This window comes from Cryptotermes secundus, unplaced genomic scaffold, assembly GCF_002891405.2.
Source record: "Cryptotermes secundus unplaced genomic scaffold, Csec_1.0 scaffold599, whole genome shotgun sequence".
Taxonomy (NCBI): Eukaryota; Metazoa; Arthropoda; class Insecta; order Blattodea; family Kalotermitidae; genus Cryptotermes; species Cryptotermes secundus.
Genome location: NW_019730109.1, coordinates 1222689 through 1241296, shown reverse-complemented (window position 1 = coordinate 1241296; position 18608 = coordinate 1222689). Strand labels below are relative to the sequence as shown.

Sequence of the window (18608 nt, the reverse complement as noted above, 5' to 3'; positions counted from 1 at the left end):
AGAACAGTTTATTAAGTGACAAGCTAATATTACGTAGGCTTCGTACGGATATCTGTAAAAAGGAAAATGCCGCGAAAAAGCAAACAACAATATTAAAATTTTTTAAGTGTTAAGTGTGAATATTTGTAAAAACTGTTGGATGTTGTTGAACACTGTGATTCAAATAACTAATTCATACTTCCATGTAATGTAAAAAAAGTATTACATAGGCCATGAGATGACATAAAAAGAGGTTGAATAAATTTAAATACAGGTAGGCCTATAGTATTATGAAGGTACAGTATTACAGTACTACTTTTAATAAAATTTGTCTTAACCGGGTTTTCGATTAATCGTGATTTCCATGCCCACCATTATCCCGGATAATCGAGAGTTGAGTGTATTTCAATAATAATGCAATAATGCTATAGCAATATTTCTTGTTCTTTGGATTGATTTACATGGGTATTTGAAGAAAACAAAGAATTCAACATTCTCCTTCTTGTTAGCATTATCTGAACCAAACAGTTAAAGATTTTCTTAATACAACATCCTGTATTCGAAACTGACTGCTCAACATGGGACATCCTTTAAACACAAATGTCCTGCCCACAAAGTTTTTGCACAGGTCCTTCACATTTCACTCACAAGTCTCAGTCACATTTTATCCAGAATTCCCTGCACATGCGTACATCTGAGAATGAATGTATTGCTGTTATGGTATTTGAGTAATATAAGTAACAAATGAAGCAGTTCAAACTGCACTGCTACTTACATAACTTCACTACTTCATGGCTGTTCTAACTACTGGAATACAAGCAACATTCTGATGTTATGTATATAAGCAATGGCTGTGGATCAGGCATTATACTTAACTGTAAGATGCACAGCTGTCACAGAAATTATGCTCAAATCCCTTAACTGTTTATTTTCCTATCAAATGACACATTCAGGTTACCACGCTCACAATGAAAAATAACCTTGCTTTTATAGACACCTGTATAAAGTCTGCACCATCAGCAACTTCCACGCCCATGACAGAACTCATCACATTACATTTGTCACAGTCACGAACCGATATCACAAAATTAATTTCATCAACATGTAGTCATCAAATGAACTTTAGTACTACTATATTTCTCTTTGTTCTTTAGTATCATAAAGAATGTCATAATTGTGGTTAAGTAATCAGTCAAAAAAAAAAAATTTTCAGCAGATCAGTATTTCTCAGATTGAATTTCATTTCTTACAGCTACATGTATCGGTTCTTATGGGACCATCATCAGGCAGTGTGATATAACACGACTAAAGTTAACTGAACTCCCAATGTGGTTCAATATTTTGGTGCAATGCATCCATATTATAAAAGTTATGCCTTACATTACAGTGTGAGAATTACAATATTACCATTATCAAAATATCAGAAGTATACAAGGAATTTGTATTTAAAAATATTAGCAGATATTATTATTCTGAAGGTGACTAATATGTTAAGATATTGTCACGTGTCCAGGGTTCCGTTAAAAATAATTGTGGATTCTGGATTTCATCATCGGGTTTATTGGACATTACTAATACAATTACTCTCAGTTACAGTACTTCACAAATTCAACTATAACAAGTCACACACTTTCCGTGTTCTCTCATACTTCATTTCTGAACTCTTGGTTGCAATTCTGAACTTTGCCTTTAATTCTTAACTCTACTTATAACTGCTGGCTGCAATTCTGACTACAGAACTCCCCTCTCACTTCTGTCCTGGTCTATTTAACTGACAGTCGGACGACCTAGAAGACACCTTGTCCAAGGGTTCCATTTCACGTGTTCTGTGCACCTGTAGCTCATGTATTTGTTACCACGGGAACTACATTAGTCCTGATTTTCATTTCCATGGTAACATCTGTCATGTATGCGTTGCCACGTGAACACTGTTTCGTCGCCCAGACAATGATACGGAACTGTGAATACCGATCTGTTGCCTAATAATGGATGCCAGCTCTGACTAAGATATTCTGGCTTTCAGGTGGCATGTATATTAAGAATACAGAATTCAGAATTATGAATAAAGAATTTAAAATGGAATTATGGAATAAAGTCTAAGATTCTTCATGTACAGTAGAAAATCCAATGTTATGTGACAGGTCGTCAATCCACAGTTGAAGCCTCTCACAATGTGGAAGTTATTTCACCCACAGTTCTGCTGTAATAAATCTTTGGGCTGTTACTATTCTAAGCAATATTTCTTCTTGGGTATGTTGTAATATATTGTGACATGTTGCGCAAAGGAGAACCCCCCCCACCAGCAGTGACGCGGCGGGCGAGTCAGCGCTCCCTTCCCCCTCCTCCGCACGGTAACATAACGGTGACTNATGCAGTGGTAAGAAATAAATTTCTATCTGAGAAATACTGACTGACTGAAAAAAACATTTCTTTTTGTTGTGCTTACAGATAATCTTAGTTAATTAGTTATTTGGAGAGGGTGGGTTTCCCCATGCACTTAGACCAGTATTGGTCCATTGTGCTTCCCTCTATGATTTCTACCAGTCTCTATATCCTACCGGTATTGGTACTTACCATCAGTCCCGCCCAGCCAGCGAGACCGGCTCTACTGGCTGAGAGGTATCTATAATGCTTCCCCCATCTACCAGAGGTATTAGAGACTGCTGTTGGGTAGGAAACGTCCTCAATTTGGCTCAGTGACCTCCTTAGGAGATATGAAGTTCTTTTACGTGCCGTAAAGCTACGACACGGGACCCACGGCTTAAAGTCCCTCCCAGAGGACTTGTTCCTGAATTTTTCCGCCCTTAAAAATTTGAAGACCTCCGCCGGGTATTTGAACCCGCGTACTACAAGTCATGAGGTGGGAACGTTACCTCTAGACTACGGAGGCCGCTTACAGATAATCTTACTTAACCATATATTTGTGACACACAACAGGATGCATACTGTGGAAATATTTTCAAAAATGTTAATTCACATAGCCTTCCTACTTCGTTTCTGTACAAGCTGCTGACTTCACACACACGTATTATTTCAAGTTTCATATTCAAATATATGCTCTTCTGTTGCGTTTCCATAATTCAGGGTATTTAGACATCTTCAGTCAGTGTCAATCAAAGATATCTGATGTGAAAAAACCTTAAACACGTGTCTGCATAAGCTGTGTTGTGCGACATTATCCAAAATCAGTGGAACCTCAGGAGAAGAGGAAACCTGTGTGACAAGGTGGGGAAGACGCTGAATGGTGCCTACACAAACAAGCAAAGCAACGCAAAATACAATGAAACAAGCTACCAGACTGCCATGGAAATTCAGAGGATGTCAAATGATGTACATTTTTCAGTGGTTAAAACTTCAGAGGGGTCAGCTGCTGTCTGATTCTGAAATGTGAACTTTCTTTCAGTCAAAGGTGGAAGAGGGATGGTGGGTTAATAGGATCTTTAAGGACTGTTAGCCATAATGTTTCAAAGCAAAACTGTAAGTTGTGCGAAGAGGGAAGAAAGGAGTGGCTTGCAACAGATTACTCTTTGTACCAAAGGCAATGGAGGGGGGGAGGCAACAGTTTTACATATGTAAGTAACATTTTGAAACTGACAATTCCAGTCGTTTATGTCAATGTAATGAAGTAACTATTATAAGCCCCACTTCCTCTATTACAGTTTTACTGCATTATCACATTACAAGATGATATTTCACATCATTAAATTTCACTTACTCAGCCTTAGTGGATGAAAATGTAGAGAAGTTCAAAATCAAATTCAAGTCAAAGTTGAAATCACAAATGCAAGAATTCATAAATCCTTAGTTTAGAAGTAGAAGGATAAGATATACCATGTGTGTGCAGAAGGCAGACGGTCTGTTGAACGATCATCACGGTGGATCTGAAATTTCTGAACTCCATTCATGCCTTCCAGAGCAGCAAAACCTTGAAGCGGCACTTTGGAAGTTCCAGTCACAAACTGCAAGAACTTGGCACGGGCAGCCTGGTCAAATGAGCGCAGGGCTCGCCAGAACCACTGAATCTGTAAAATGCATATGACATTCTAATTACTTCAAGGTTAAAGAATGGAACATATAAAATTATGAGACTTACAGAGGGAGCATGGTAAAGTACATGCAACATAACATCACAGCAAGTTACAAAAATGGGATGAGGTGGGACCAGTACTAGTGCCTACTGCAGTACCAAAGACCAAACAGGATGCATGGGGAAATGCGTGACGACAAAGGGCCAAACCACACAGAACTGAACATCATCCGTCCTTTCTTTTCCCCCTACTATGCTGATTGTTGTGTTCATTCCTTTGTTGTACCACTGGAAACTGGCTGTCTTGTACAATAGTTATATTTGTAATTGATTGGGATCTTAATGACATCTATCAATGTTGGTTTTGGTTTGTAATTAGTTCATCATATTGTAGGACCTCATCATGCTGGTTCATAATGTCATCTAATTTGAAGCAAAGAAACATTTGTAGTTACTACATTAACTCACACAACTTTTAAACTTTTCATAAAAAAATGTGTCTGGAAATTCCTGTGTGTAAAATATGTGATTCCTACATTGGCCAACATTTACATATTGGAATATTGCTTTCTTTGGTAACATATAATGCTGTTATACACAAAAAGGCGTGTTCACCTGTAAGATTAAATACTGTGACATGTAAACGCATTGCCAGGCAATGGCTTGATAAACACACTGTGATACATGCATGCAACAACAGGATGAATGTTTAGAGCTCATTGCTAGGCAACAGTCAGCACACCAATGGACTGGCGAGAAAGCTATCACATGACTTGTTTTCTGTGTGGTCTGCGCTATGTAACAACAGAACTGTGTTTTCTGTGTTGCCCATGCTGCGGCTATATGAGTCCACTAGCAGCTAAGTCCAGGAGGTTCAGCAATTGAAGATACAAGGCCAAGAATGGAGAGTATCCTCAGTGAATTGTGAACATTATCTGAGTACAGAGTGATTGAAGATGAAATAAAAAGGAGACTTCATACTGATTTGAAGTGCTAGTTTCTGCATTGAGATCTGTTGCCAGAATACGACTGGTGAAGATGGAGAATCCTAGTGCATGTGCAATGGTGAACTGTATATTTTGCAAATCACCAACAGTGCGGTATTAATTGTAATTACGAGATAGAGTGTAACCAAAGTGCTAATAAAGCCAATCATCCAAACTAGAACCTGTTATTTCCATCATGTGTACCAAAATACAGGACAATATTAATTGTTAAAATGTTAAATCTTTAAGCTCAAATCAAATCAATTGAAATAATCCTAGTGCATGTGCAATGGTGAACTGTATATTTTGCAAATCACCAACAGTGCGGTATTAATTGTAATTACGAGATAGAGTGTAACCAAAGTGCTAATAAAGCCAATCATCCAAACTAGAACCTGTTATTTCCATCATGTGTACCAAAATACAGGATAATATTAATTGTTAAAATGTTAAATCTTTAAGATCAAATCAAATCAAATCGAATAATCAAATGTATATAAAAGGTTTTCTTACATTTTGTCTGGGTGTAGTAGTTGTGCAGATATATCTCTTTTAGAGATGTACATATTTGAGGTTCTTCCTGGTCTTGTATTGACGTAGTATGTGTTCCTCATATGTGGGGGAAGTGTTATGTCTTGTATATGGTGATTGTGAAACTGATCAGAAGAGACCTGTGTGTCCGCACGTGCTTAACCCCCCACACTGTTGCTACGTAATCACTTGGTAAACACATTTCCATGGCAACAAATAAACATGCAACAACAAAAGAGATTTTGGATGAATCATTTTCTAATCCTTGGACACATCCTTTTCTATGCGGTCTGTGTGATATGTGTATTCCCCCAATCATTGCTAGGCAAAAGCCCGGTTGCTAAATAAACATGTTCCTGTTGCAATAAAAAATTGTTGGATGTGTTATTTTCTATGTTGTCAGTGATGTATAAATGGAAAACAGGCAATCAGTTTCTCCCAGAACTTATTGTCATAAATTTTTAATGATGATATCCATCCACGTGTTGACTCTCACCTGGAGGGATGTGGGTTGATATTTGTGGTACTCTGTGTTAGCTCTTAAATCTTCAATATCCACATTAGGCAATCCTGAGATCAGTAACTCTAGCTCTTGCTCATTAAAGATCGATATCAACCGCTTTGGGATGATGTCATAGAAGCCTTCCAAAAAGGCATTGATCCTGTAATCCCAGAGACACTTCAAATAATTATCCATCCTGAAGAGTACCATATTCTGGGATGACACACTGTAGTCTAGTATTAGTTTCATTAAGTTTCCAGGGCATGCTGATACTTTTGCCAGGCTACATAGCATCACATCCCAGCAGTTAGTACTCTTCATAGTCACAGCTATGACAACCTCAAATCTAACAAACATATCCGTCCTGTCTAAAAACATCTGGTGAACTTACTCTGTTATTAGGCACAACAACTTCATTAATCAGTTTCCCTTCATCAGTTCTTCTCACTGATCATGATTTACTGATACAAGGGCAAAACCATCTTATGGCAGTGAATCATAGAAAATGAAAATGGATAACAAAAGATTATTAGCAGAAATATGTTTCATGTGGACTACAGAACAGATCCTTCTGGACCATAAAAGAAATAATGAGAACTACAAATTTCACAAAGAAACCATTTTGTAGAACATCATAGAAACTGGAAAGAACACAATGACAGAATGAGCTCTGATATTCTGGCGATGAGACATAATTATACACTTAGCTTTCTCTGTATTTATATCCTGGTAAACTTACCAGTGTCTAATACAGCACATATAACTTTCTTCATAATGTTCATGTTTTCACTCAATAAACTGACATAATTAGCATAGATAAGAAGGTGATGTATATCATTCCATTATATCTCCTTGCCGTTTTCCTGTACCTACCTAATGGCATATTCTAACAGAGAGGTTCAAAAGAAATGACAATAAAAGGTCAGGTGTGTTTCAGAGGAATGTGCATTGAAAAAACCCAACAAATGTCTATAATAATATTAAAACTTTTCTATTCTTAGCAAAACAGAGAAGCTACAGAGGTCATGAAAGTTGCATATTCTAGGTCTTAATGTGCAAAGTGGCAATGGTGTCCCTCCCATCACAGAAGTTCACATGGATACTAAGTTGGCAGTACTGATGGCAGGAAATTATAAAATGGTGTGGCTTCTACCAGTATGATTTGCTCACATACAGGGTGGCACACAAACATTTGACACATTCGTAAAATCAATTTAAAAAAACTCGTTCAATGCATGTAATTCTAATTTTGCAACACTTTCGATTAGTTCTGGGAAATTCTCTTATAGATTACCAAAAACGCTGAATGCCATGCTGCAACTAGATGTCAGTTAAGTGTAATGGCAGATCACAAATATCTGATGACTGAAAAGAGCAAAGTTTTTGTCTTTTTTGCCAAAACAAAGAGAGTTCTCTTTCTGTACATAATATGGAAAGGTGGTTTCAATTTGGAGCACAGGAAGAAGAGGAAAATGCAACATTCTGCAATATATGGTTTCCTGATGAGACCTATTTTTATTGATGGGACTGTTCATAACCAGAATGTGCACTTTTGGGCAAGAGAACATAGAACATAACTTTCACAAAAGAAATAGCCATGGAAGAAAAGTGACCGTTCGGGTAGCACTTCCACTCATGACTTAATCGGACCAATTTTCTTCAAAGAAACTGTAAATTCTCAGTGATATTTGTATGTGATCCAGGCTGACTTTGTATAACGTATGGCAACCTAACTGCTTATACACAATCAGTGGTTTATGCAGGAGAGTGGCATGCTACACACCACTAACGTCATGTTGGATTTTTGAATACTATTTTCGGTCCTTGCATCATGTCACACCACTATCCAGAGCATCACAATTGCAGACATTTTTGCCCACCACTTAGCCCAGACTTGAACCCATGTGATTTATCTTTATGGGGGTTTTTGAAGGAGAAAACATTTCTAATGAAACTTCAAAATATTACGAAAATTAGAGCAATGATTACCCAGCTGTGAATGAGAAAGATGAGGACATGTGTCACAGGGTCATCACAAATTTATGTGTTTGACTTCAAGAAGCTGTTAGACAAAATGGAGGTCATACTAAGCAAGTGCTAATGGGGGGGGGGGGGGGAGCACTTTTTATATTCTTCAAAACCAAGATATAGAACAATAAGTAAATAATAATAATAATAAAAAACAATAAACAATTTTTTTGTCAAATATTCAAATGTATCATCTATACATGCACCTCCTGTATCTTCATGGGAATCGTATCATGAGGCTCAACACTTACTAGGGAGAAAGAAGACAGTGTGCTATACACTGAGTTGGCAACTATATGTAAAGAAGTTCTATGCATTGAATAACATCTCCTTTATGGTGATTTTCATTCCCACTGTATGCTGAAAATAGAATATCATAACTTTCTAATAGTGATATAATGATCTACATCACTATCGGATGATGATGCTCCCCCCAAGATGTCTTAGGCAGAGTTTACCCTACAACTACCCAAAGATTCTGATGACTCACGAGTCAGACATATTGGAGTAACTATTATATCAAATACGAAGAAAATTAAATAACTCAATGTCTGTCCTGAATCAAATTATAAATAAACTTGATCTGCAAGTCTCACAACTGGCAAGGAACATGTATGGTGTGTACAGGAATTATAAGTTTCAACTGTGAATAACTCACTGTTTACGAATGGCTCCCGTCATCTTCATCTGACATACCAATCTGATATAGTCCATCTTATTCTGTTCACATACTTGAATGTTGCGGCCATTTGGAATCAGATCCCGGACATCCGTTACCCCAAATTCCTGGACCTGTAATTTGGAAATAAAATTGGATGTCAGAACTAATGTGCAGAAGTCACAAAATAATAAACAAATTTCTTACACTTCAGCACCTCTACTCACTTCTGCACTGAATGTAAGGTCATAACCCAGGTCACTGACACGATGTTCCATAAGATAAACGAGACCCTGATAGAAGCTGTAATCCTCGCTCTCCATATCGGTATATTTGACAAGAATTCCCAGTATGTGCTTGTAGAATGACCGTGTAAAGTAGCACTCCAGAAGCTTGTTGTCATAAATCGCCTTAGCTGAAAAATGTAACATTTGATGTGGACCTATTAATTGGGTTTGAGAAATCAAAGTTTAAAAACCATTCAGATTATTTATGAAACATACATAGACATACAAAAGGGGATGAGTTCAAAACGTACTTCACAATGCACAAATTATTCTGCAATGTCACCTGTATACCAACATACTAATGTCGTAATGAAGACAGGCATCATCTGTATCATGTGAAAAGTACATTCTCAGCCTGCAATCCAATAGGAACCATACATGCCATCACCTGTTAGAGATATTTTATTTGCATTGACTTCATAGACATATGGAACAGAGAATAGTAATGAATAGTATTTCAAGATATCAACAGAGGGTATGTGAACATTAATCTCAACTTCCAAGCAACAGCCTTGTAGGTTCGAAAGTGTTGGCCAAAGAAAAAAAAACGGACATGAAAGCATACGAGACTGATACACTTGCAAATTTAAATAGCTCGCACAAGTGGAGTAGCAAGTCATTCTAATACCAACAAAGGGGCTGAAGACATATCTTCTGGAACCAACTGGACATTAGTATGAGTACTACCTTCTACACAGAAATTCCTTCCTATCCTTTCAGGCTAATTTAAAATAAAGAAATGTCCAAGATATATATTTATATGCATCTAACCTTGTTCATTGTAAATAAGCATGAGGCAAATGCAGGTGTGTTTGCTGAGTGGTTGATGTGTATGCATGTACGAGGAGCGTTCCATATATAATGCCTCCTATTTTTTTTAATGAAAACTATAACAGATACAGAAAGCATAATAATACAGTTAAACAGAGCAAGATTTCAGCTACTAACAGTTATTTTTCCACATAATCACCAATATTCGTTATGCACTTTTGCCAGAGATGAACAAGAGCCTGTGTGCTGCGTCCGTAAAAGTCTGCGCCAGCAGGGCTAGCCACTTTCTTACAGCTGCAATGACAGCATTGTCTGGAAAATGTTGCCCACATAGTCCATCTTTCATAGGCCCAAAGAGATGGAAGTCTGAAGGTGCTAAATCGGGGCTACAAGGTGGATGTGGCAGGACAGTCCAGCCAAACTTTGCAATGTGTGCGGTGGTCGCCAAACTGGTATGGGGTCTAGCGTTATTGTGTTGCAAGCGAAAGGTTGTCTGCTTCTCTGGCCTGACTCAGGAAATGCTGGCTTTCAGCTTAGTCAGCGTCATCTTGTAGCGTTCAGAATTGAAAGTCTCACCAGGCTCCAGGAAATCCAACAAAATCACAGCCTGCCTATCCCAAAAGACCGTGCACATCACTTTCCCTGCCGATGGCCATGTCTTGAACTTCTTTTTTCTTGGGGAATACTGATGTTGCCACTCCATGGTCTGTCTTTTGGATTCCGGCTCGTAGTGGTGACACCACGTCCCATCTCTGGTGATGATGCTGTCCAGAAACTTGTCACCTTCAGCCTCAAACTGGTGCAACAGGTTGTGACACACTTCCAGTCAATGCGTTTTGTGGTCTTGTATAAGCACCCGCGGGACCCACTTGGAACAGACTTTGTGATAACCCAGCTTCACCAACATTGTTTCCAATGCATTACAGCCGATATTAAGCCATGCACACAGTTCCCTGGTCATTATCTGCCAATCTGTATGGATGAGCTGATTGAGGCGCTGTTCATTGTGAGGAGTGGCAGCTGAGCGGGGATGCTGAGGGCATGGTTTGTCATGCACTTTACTTTCGCCACTGTTGAAACGCACTACCCACCGCCTCAATGTGCTGACATCCACTGTATCGTCTCCATACACCTTTAGCAAGTGTAGATGGATGTAAATGGGTGCAATTTGGCAGTGAGAAATTCAATAACACATATCTGTCTCGTACGCACTTCTGTGTTCAGACGCCATTTTGGTAGACTGATCTTCTGTCGCTATGTGTTGCACGACAACCAAACTAACAGTACATTGGCGGGAAGGTTCAACCTTTACTACAGCACCACCAACATCCAGCTAAGACGTTACAGATTAACATAAAATAATAGGAGGCATTATATATGGAATGCCCTTCATATAATTCCCTTGGGGACTGATTGCATAGGTGCTTACAAAGAATTAAGACTACTGATTTTACCTGTTTGAGGTACAAGATATCCTGCTGATAACACTGCAGGTTTTCTGATGTGAAGGATTCAATTATCTAATAGCCACATTGTGGACAGATTGTCATAACCAGCAACTCTGCACAGTCATCATTTATTGAATTGTTTTTCATTTGAAATTCAAAGCAACAGAAACTAAGCAAACAGGATTATAAAAGCAGTGGATTTGCACCCGCCTATCATTTCAATTCTCTGATTCAAACTAGTAGTAGTAGTAGTAGTAGTAGTATAACAGGAACTAAAGGATTTTTGGGATAAGAAACCAAATTCCAAGAAGAGCCAATATAATTCAGTGCACCTATTCCTTCATCCAAATGGAATCACCACATAAAGAGACAAGCTCCAGCCTTTAGACGTATCAGAACTGTTCTTCCAAATAACCACTTATGAGTGCTTAGTAAGGAGTTTATATATCAGACAATAAGCACTAATCCATTCAGTGTGACAATATTGGCTACACAGTGCAATAAGGATAACACAAGAAACAGTATATGATTGCATCACATATTTCTTGACGAAAGGCACCAGTCTTTCAGAGCTAATAAGAGAAGTACCACCAAGTGGGATTTAATCATTGCACCCTATGTTGTATATATGCACAGATTATATTGTGCTATTTGAAACTCATCAAGGGGAAGAGTAAAGATAATAGCAAAGGCAAAGCATTTTGACAACAGCAGCAGTTTTCATAACAGCATTTAGAAGATTCTTGGCCAGACAAGGTAAAGGTGCCCGAATTTATTCAGAAAATCTGGTTAACTTCACTGAAGCTCATCAAGGACTACAGCAGTTCTCAAGACTATTTCACCGAAGGCATCTGACATGGTGATAGCACATTCAGCAAACAATGGCAACCAGTAGCACTTGACACTCCGTGCTGGCAGACTCTTGAAAGTAGATGTCCCATCAGTCAAGGACCAATTGCAAAGAGTGACAAGGGAGAGAGCAATGACTTCAGAAAAATTTAACATCCATCAGTGATCCATATGAACTTTGCTCTCACCCTTTGCACATTTCTAGGTAGGTGGCTCACTCACAGCTCAACTGGAACCAAACTTGTTATTCTCAAAAGTAGGTTAACTAGGTGGCAACATATATAAACACTGACATAAGAGTTCTGTTACAGGTGGTCCAGACAATATATCAGTAAACTACAGAAATGATCGACAGAATGAACACTTTTTATGGATTTCACAATTTTTTGTTATATCAAGGTTGTACTATGCTATTAAGGGTGTACTAACCAATGACTCTGCCAACAAACTTGAAGTAGCACAAGTGATTTGGGTTGCAGTGTGATGAGGAGTTGATCATATACGTCACACGATCTCCAGGTGATGTTGTAAACAGTGCATACATTGGGTTGAATATTTCTCGTGATATTATCACATACCACTCCCGCAGTAGACCTCCTGCATCTTGGCCCTCTTCACCTGTAGATTTGAATATACTTATATGATAACTTGTTCCCTGAAATACAGCTCTCTGACTTATTGGAAAGCCATAAATGATAGAAATTACAACTGAAACTTCAGTCACTGTTATTTCAATAACTGTTATCATCTGCCAAGAGCAGGCTAAATAAAAGCATATCAATAACAATCTGATTTTGGTATCATAATTTTCCCAAACAGACACATCAGCCGCTGGTCTATGCTGATGATGTGAATCTATGGAGAGATAATATAGATACCATAAAGAAAAACATACAAACATTCATTGACGCTAGTAAGGAGGTTGGTCTAAAAGTAAACGTAGAGAAAAGGAAGTATATGTTCCTGTCTCATCACTAGAATGCAGGGCAAAATCATGAGCTAAAGATAGCTAATAGATGCTTTGAAAATGTGGCACAGTTCAGATATTTGGGAACTACAATGACAAAGCAAAACCTAATTCAGGAGGAAATTAAGAGGAGACTGAATCTGGGTAATGCTTGTTACCATTCAGTCTAGAATCTTTTGTCTTCTCATCTGCTGTTTAAAAACATAAAAATTATAATATACAAAACTATAATTTTGCCTGTAGTTCCGTCTGGGTGTGAAACTTGGTCTCTGACATTAATGGAGGAACACAGACTACAGGCGTTTGAGAACAGGGTGCTCAGGAGAATATCTGGAATGAACAGGAACGAAGAAACTGGAGGTTGGAGAAAACTGCATAATGAGGAACTTCTAAATTGTGCTATTTGCCAAGTACAATTAGAATGATCAAGTCAAGGATGATGAAATTGGTGGGGCATGCAGCATGAATGGGGGAGAAAAGGAATGCGTATAGGATACTGGTGGGAAAGCCAGAAGGAAAGAGCCCACTAGTAAGACTAAGATGTAGGTGGGTGGATAATAATAAAATAGACCTTAGAGAGATGGGATGGCATAGTATGGTATGGACTGGACTGATCTGTCACATGATAGGGACCAGTGGAGGGATCTTGTGAACAAGTTATGAACCTTCTGGTTCCATAAAATGTTGGGAATTTCTTGGGTAGCTGCACAACTCGTGGCTTCCCAAGAGGGGCTCGGTTCCATGAAGTTAATAAAATCTAAAAGTCCATGAAGTTAGTAATCATGACATTCACAAAAAAAATTCTGAAGTTTTAAGTTACAGACACTATCAATTATCATCACATTAAAGAAAACAATCTGCAGTTATCTCAAAATACATTTCTGCATACCAAACATTTATGGTTTCATTATTAAAACTGAAAAACATACTGCCGAATAAAACTGGAAACATATTTTTTTAAGGAAAATATTTGCAATATGGACTGCATTCAATACCTTCAAATACAATGTAAAACCTATTTTTCCATTCATCAGCACTTCGCCTGTGAAGTTCACGGAAAGAATCTTCAAATACGTGACTTCTACGGACGTGGACTGCCAGTTCCTCCCGTCTGATGCCCTCATCCATTCTCTCCAACTCAGATCTGAAGTATCGCCTCTTTACATCAAAGTCTAACACTCTGGTGTGATCAACCAAAACGGCAAAAGGACCATCAGCTAAATGTGTAGTAGACTGGCGAAGAATCTGATTCAATACCGTCCGATGTGTCTCTGTAAAAATTGTTACGAAAGTTAGAGAGAGAGTGTAATATGGGTTTCTGGATTTTGCTCACTGTCTGCTATTTTAATTACGTAGGTCGTACCAAAAGTCATGAGCAACTTTTCTTTGCATGAACCTGGGAACAGGAGACGAAAGAGAGTACAGTGGTATGTGGAACCAGCTGTTGTCTTAACCTTGAGTGTCTTGTGACGTCAGTAGCTTGCATCACGTGACCAGTATCACTCCTAATAAAATGGCCGACAATGATATGTCGTTTCGCCAGCGTGCTGTCATTGAACTTCTTGTGAAAGAGGAAAGCCCTGCTGCAGAAATTCACCAGAGACTTCAGCGTGCTTATGGAAGTGTGTGCATGGGTGTGAGCAGTGTTCGAAGATGAGCCTTGGAGCGGTCGTCCTTGAACAGCCTCAACTGAATGCAACAAGGAAAGATTGGATGAGATCATTCAAGATGACAGGCATGTGACTGTGGACACAATAGCCTGAAAACTTGGAATAGGGTACAGTGCAGTACAGGAGATGATTGAAAGCTTGGGCTATAGGAAAGTTTGTGCTTGTTGGGTCCTGCGGTTACTGACCGAAGACCACAAAAGTCAGCAAAAAGTCATCACCTCAGAACTGGTGCAGAGATATCAACACGAAGGCGATGATTTTTTGCTCTGTACTGTTACAGGTGATCAAAGCTGGTTTCACCATTTCGAGCCTGAAACAAAACAGCAGAGTATGGAATGGCACCATTTGCATTCTCCATCAAAAAAGAAGGTAAACACAGTGCCATCAGCTGCAAAGGTGATGGGCAAAGTCTTCTGGGATGCAGAGGGGTTTATTCTGACAAAATTCCTGGAACGTGGGCAAAGCATCAATGCTGCTCGTTATGTCCAGGTGCTGCACAAGCTCTGTCGTGCATTGTGTGATAAACGTCCGGGACAAAACATCATCATCCTGCAGGACAACGCTCGCCCCCACACTGCTAGCCTCACACTGGAAGCAACTGCAAAGATGGGGTGGGAAGTTCTTCCACACCCTTCCTTTAGCTCTGATCTGGCACCCTCCGACTACCATCTTTTTGGATTTGTGAAGGATCAGCTGTGTGGACGTTTTGAGACAAGGAAGGCAATTCAGAAAGCAGTGCGTCGGTGTCTTCAGATGGCTGGAATGGAATTTTACAGAAGGGGAATTTTCAAACACCCAGAACGCTGGGAGAAATGTGTACAAAGAAGTGGTGATTATGTGAAAAAATTAAAAAAGATCTGTAGATTGAGGTGGTGTATTTGGTTTGTCAATAATAAAGCATGTTACTTTATAAAAAATTGTTGCTCATGACTTTCAGTATGACCCTCATAATTATATGCAGAAGTGCAAAAATCGTATTTGTAATTCGTCCTCATAAGAAGAAGGTGACCCTTTTTAAGTTGCAACTGACAACACAAAGCAATCCTTTGAAGATAAGTGGCATATTCAAACAGGACAGTATGATAGTTTCATCCACTTTTAAGTAAAAGGTAAAGTTATCCCTTCAACAGGCTGTGGAGGCTTATAGGGTTGTGAGATGTTCCCACATTTTCTAGACAATCANCCCAGAACGCTGGGAGAAATGTGTACAAAGAAGTGGTGATTATGTGAAAAAATTAAAAAAGATCTGTAGATTGAGGTGGTGTATTTGGTTTGTCAATAATAAAGCATGTTACTTTATAAAAAATTGTTGCTCATGACTTTCAGTATGACCCTCATAATTATATGCAGAAGTGCAAAAATCGTATTTGTAATTCGTCCTCATAAGAAGAAGGTGACCCTTTTTAAGTTGCAACTGACAACACAAAGCAATCCTTTGAAGATAAGTGGCATATTCAAACAGGACAGTATGATAGTTTCATCCACTTTTAAGTAAAAGGTAAAGTTATCCTTTTAACAGGCTGTGGAGGCTTATAGGGTTGTGAGACGTTCCCACATTTTCTAGACAATCGGTTCACAGATGGCAGTGATGTTATCAGCCAGCTGCCCTTTAGCACTCCTAGGAAGATTCCTGGTACTTATTCCTGTTAGAGGATGAGTTGAACCCAAAGCCATAGTGCAGCTGGAAGGATTGGGTCAAATGAAAAATTCAATGACCTGATTGAGATTTGAACCTGTGACCTTCCAGCTTGCAGCATAGTGTGGCTACAAACTACACTATCACATGCCCCTCACTTTTAAGTAGCCATGTTATATCTTTTATACAGAGTTAGTTTCTGAACACTAAAGTACAGTACATTCTTTTAAATATATGAAGATAAGATGATGTAATTGTTTCAAGTACTGAACAGAAAAGAATAAACTTTTATCAATAGCAGCAAACTCTGGATTTCCATTATTACAGTAGGTAACCAAAACCGAACTGAATCATTTTAATCCATGCACTTTGAACCCTATATCTACAACAGCTTCTACTTCATTAAGAGTTTAAAGTTTCTCCAGTGCCCTCCTTATAATGGACTATAAACCTGAAATTCAGGACAGAAATTATAAAGCCTACTTTTCCCATGCAGACTTCCAGTCCTACAAATCTCATGCTCTCAATGTTAAACTTGTGATTATGTAATAATATAAGTTTATAATCCCTCAATAAAACACCATTCATGCCACAGATATCATGCTAAGTTCATTTGTACACAGACAAAATAGCAAATCCTAGAGCCAGAATTCCTTTATTGTTTGCAATTATAAATTTGTTACAGACTATAACAAATCATCTATGAAGACAATCTGTTCAAGGAATGGGAATACTTCTACCGGCAACTTGAGATCTGCATCTACTTACGAGCTTCACAAAAAGCTGGTGTCTCAAAAAAGAGAACCCATTTTCCCCCACCTCAAAGGACCTTGAGTCTCTTAAAATTCTGACCAAGGCTGTGTGGTTTAACTGTGTCAGCACCAATAATCCAGTCAAAAATATATTCAAATGGTCCTCATATTTACTGAGAGTATGCAGCAAGTTTGAAAAGATAACAAATACTTTGGACATCATTCACACATGACATCTACCAATATACTCAATTCTTCAGCACATGCTTCTATATCAAACTGACCACAGGTCATCCATCTTAATTGATGATGATCTGCCACACAAAACTGCAATATCATCAGCCCCCACTGTTTTGATTTCTACACTCACAGGAGTTACAAGGAAACTGCACCAGCTGTAGCTGCAGTTCAAATGCCTCAAATAAATGCCATTTTAAAGCAGTGTGACTATCAATGCTATATAAATTTACTTTTATATGAAGTGAGAAATGTTAGTACACTGCAGTCATATGAAAGATCATAAATTATTTTCACCGACCTGCAAACTTGAGGAACTTTTGCTGATCAGGAGGAAGTGTTACTGGAGATGGTGTGACCTCCCAGTTGAAGTTGAAGCAGACAGAAGTGGGTTGTGCTGTAGAGTTGCCATCTGAATCTGATGCAGGAGCCACATCTGGCTGGATGATAGCTACCTCTGGTGGGGCAGGATTTTCACGAGGACGTTGTTCCTGTACATTGCGACTGTCACGTCCATCATATGCTAATCGATGCTCTTCAGCAGCTGTTGCATGCACTAGGAAGAATGATTCTACAGCTGGCTGTAAATCAAAACACACATCCATAAACCTTCCTCAATGATTTGTAAACTGAAAAAAATTATAGCTAGAATAAATACAAGAATTTTCATTCAAGCTGGTTATTTAACAACACTGTCAGTACTGAAGCCATACAGTGTTAGATGATTAATGAATGTGGAGTAGTTGGCATAATGGAAACTGGAAGGGGAAACCAAAGTACTTGGAGAAAACCTGCCCCAGTGCTATGTTAACGACAAATCCAAGTGACCAGACCTGAGAGAGAACCCAGGATGCCATGGTTGGAAGCCGGTTATAATGTGTTTGAACACATCATTAATGAAAATTATGTGTTGGTTACAAAGTTGTATCAAGGAACATTTTCAGCTCAAAGATCATCAAGGAATCACGTGGTGCAATACGTAGGCATGAACATCCATACAATGTTCCCATACTGCATTCAACTTTAAGACAAACATGCATGAATCAAAATTCTATCATGAGAAATTTTCACCTCAATGATCATCAAGGAATCAGGAAGCAGCCTGTAGGTGATAGTGTTACATCATATTCAACTGTAATCACCTCAACATACGTTGTGCGTTCAAGTTCTAAGGTCTCCGATTTTCTTCTCACACAATAATCGTACAAAAAATTTGAAACTTCTGTCACTTATCAACGTAATCTCCCTGCAGCCGTACACATTTTTCACAACGTCGATGC

General features: G+C 38.6%; 1 protein-coding gene across 7 annotated transcripts in view; it reads right to left on the bottom strand.

The window, feature by feature from the left end:
* Positions 1-18608, bottom strand: part of LOC111866189 (E3 ubiquitin-protein ligase HUWE1) — a 160461-nt gene that overhangs the window by 2433 nt on the left and 139420 nt on the right. For all 7 annotated transcript variants that reach the window (XM_023854900.2, XM_033752153.1, XM_033752154.1 and 4 more), the window contains exons 56-62: positions 17630-17909; positions 14029-14304; positions 12496-12684; positions 8939-9126; positions 8712-8845; positions 6020-6185; positions 3811-4001 (exon numbers count right to left, since the gene is read on the bottom strand). In XM_023854900.2, coding sequence (XP_023710668.1) covers positions 3811-4001; positions 6020-6185; positions 8712-8845; positions 8939-9126; positions 12496-12684; positions 14029-14304; positions 17630-17909 — 1424 coding nt within the window. The remainder of the gene's footprint in view (positions 1-3810; positions 4002-6019; positions 6186-8711; positions 8846-8938; positions 9127-12495; positions 12685-14028; positions 14305-17629; positions 17910-18608) is intronic.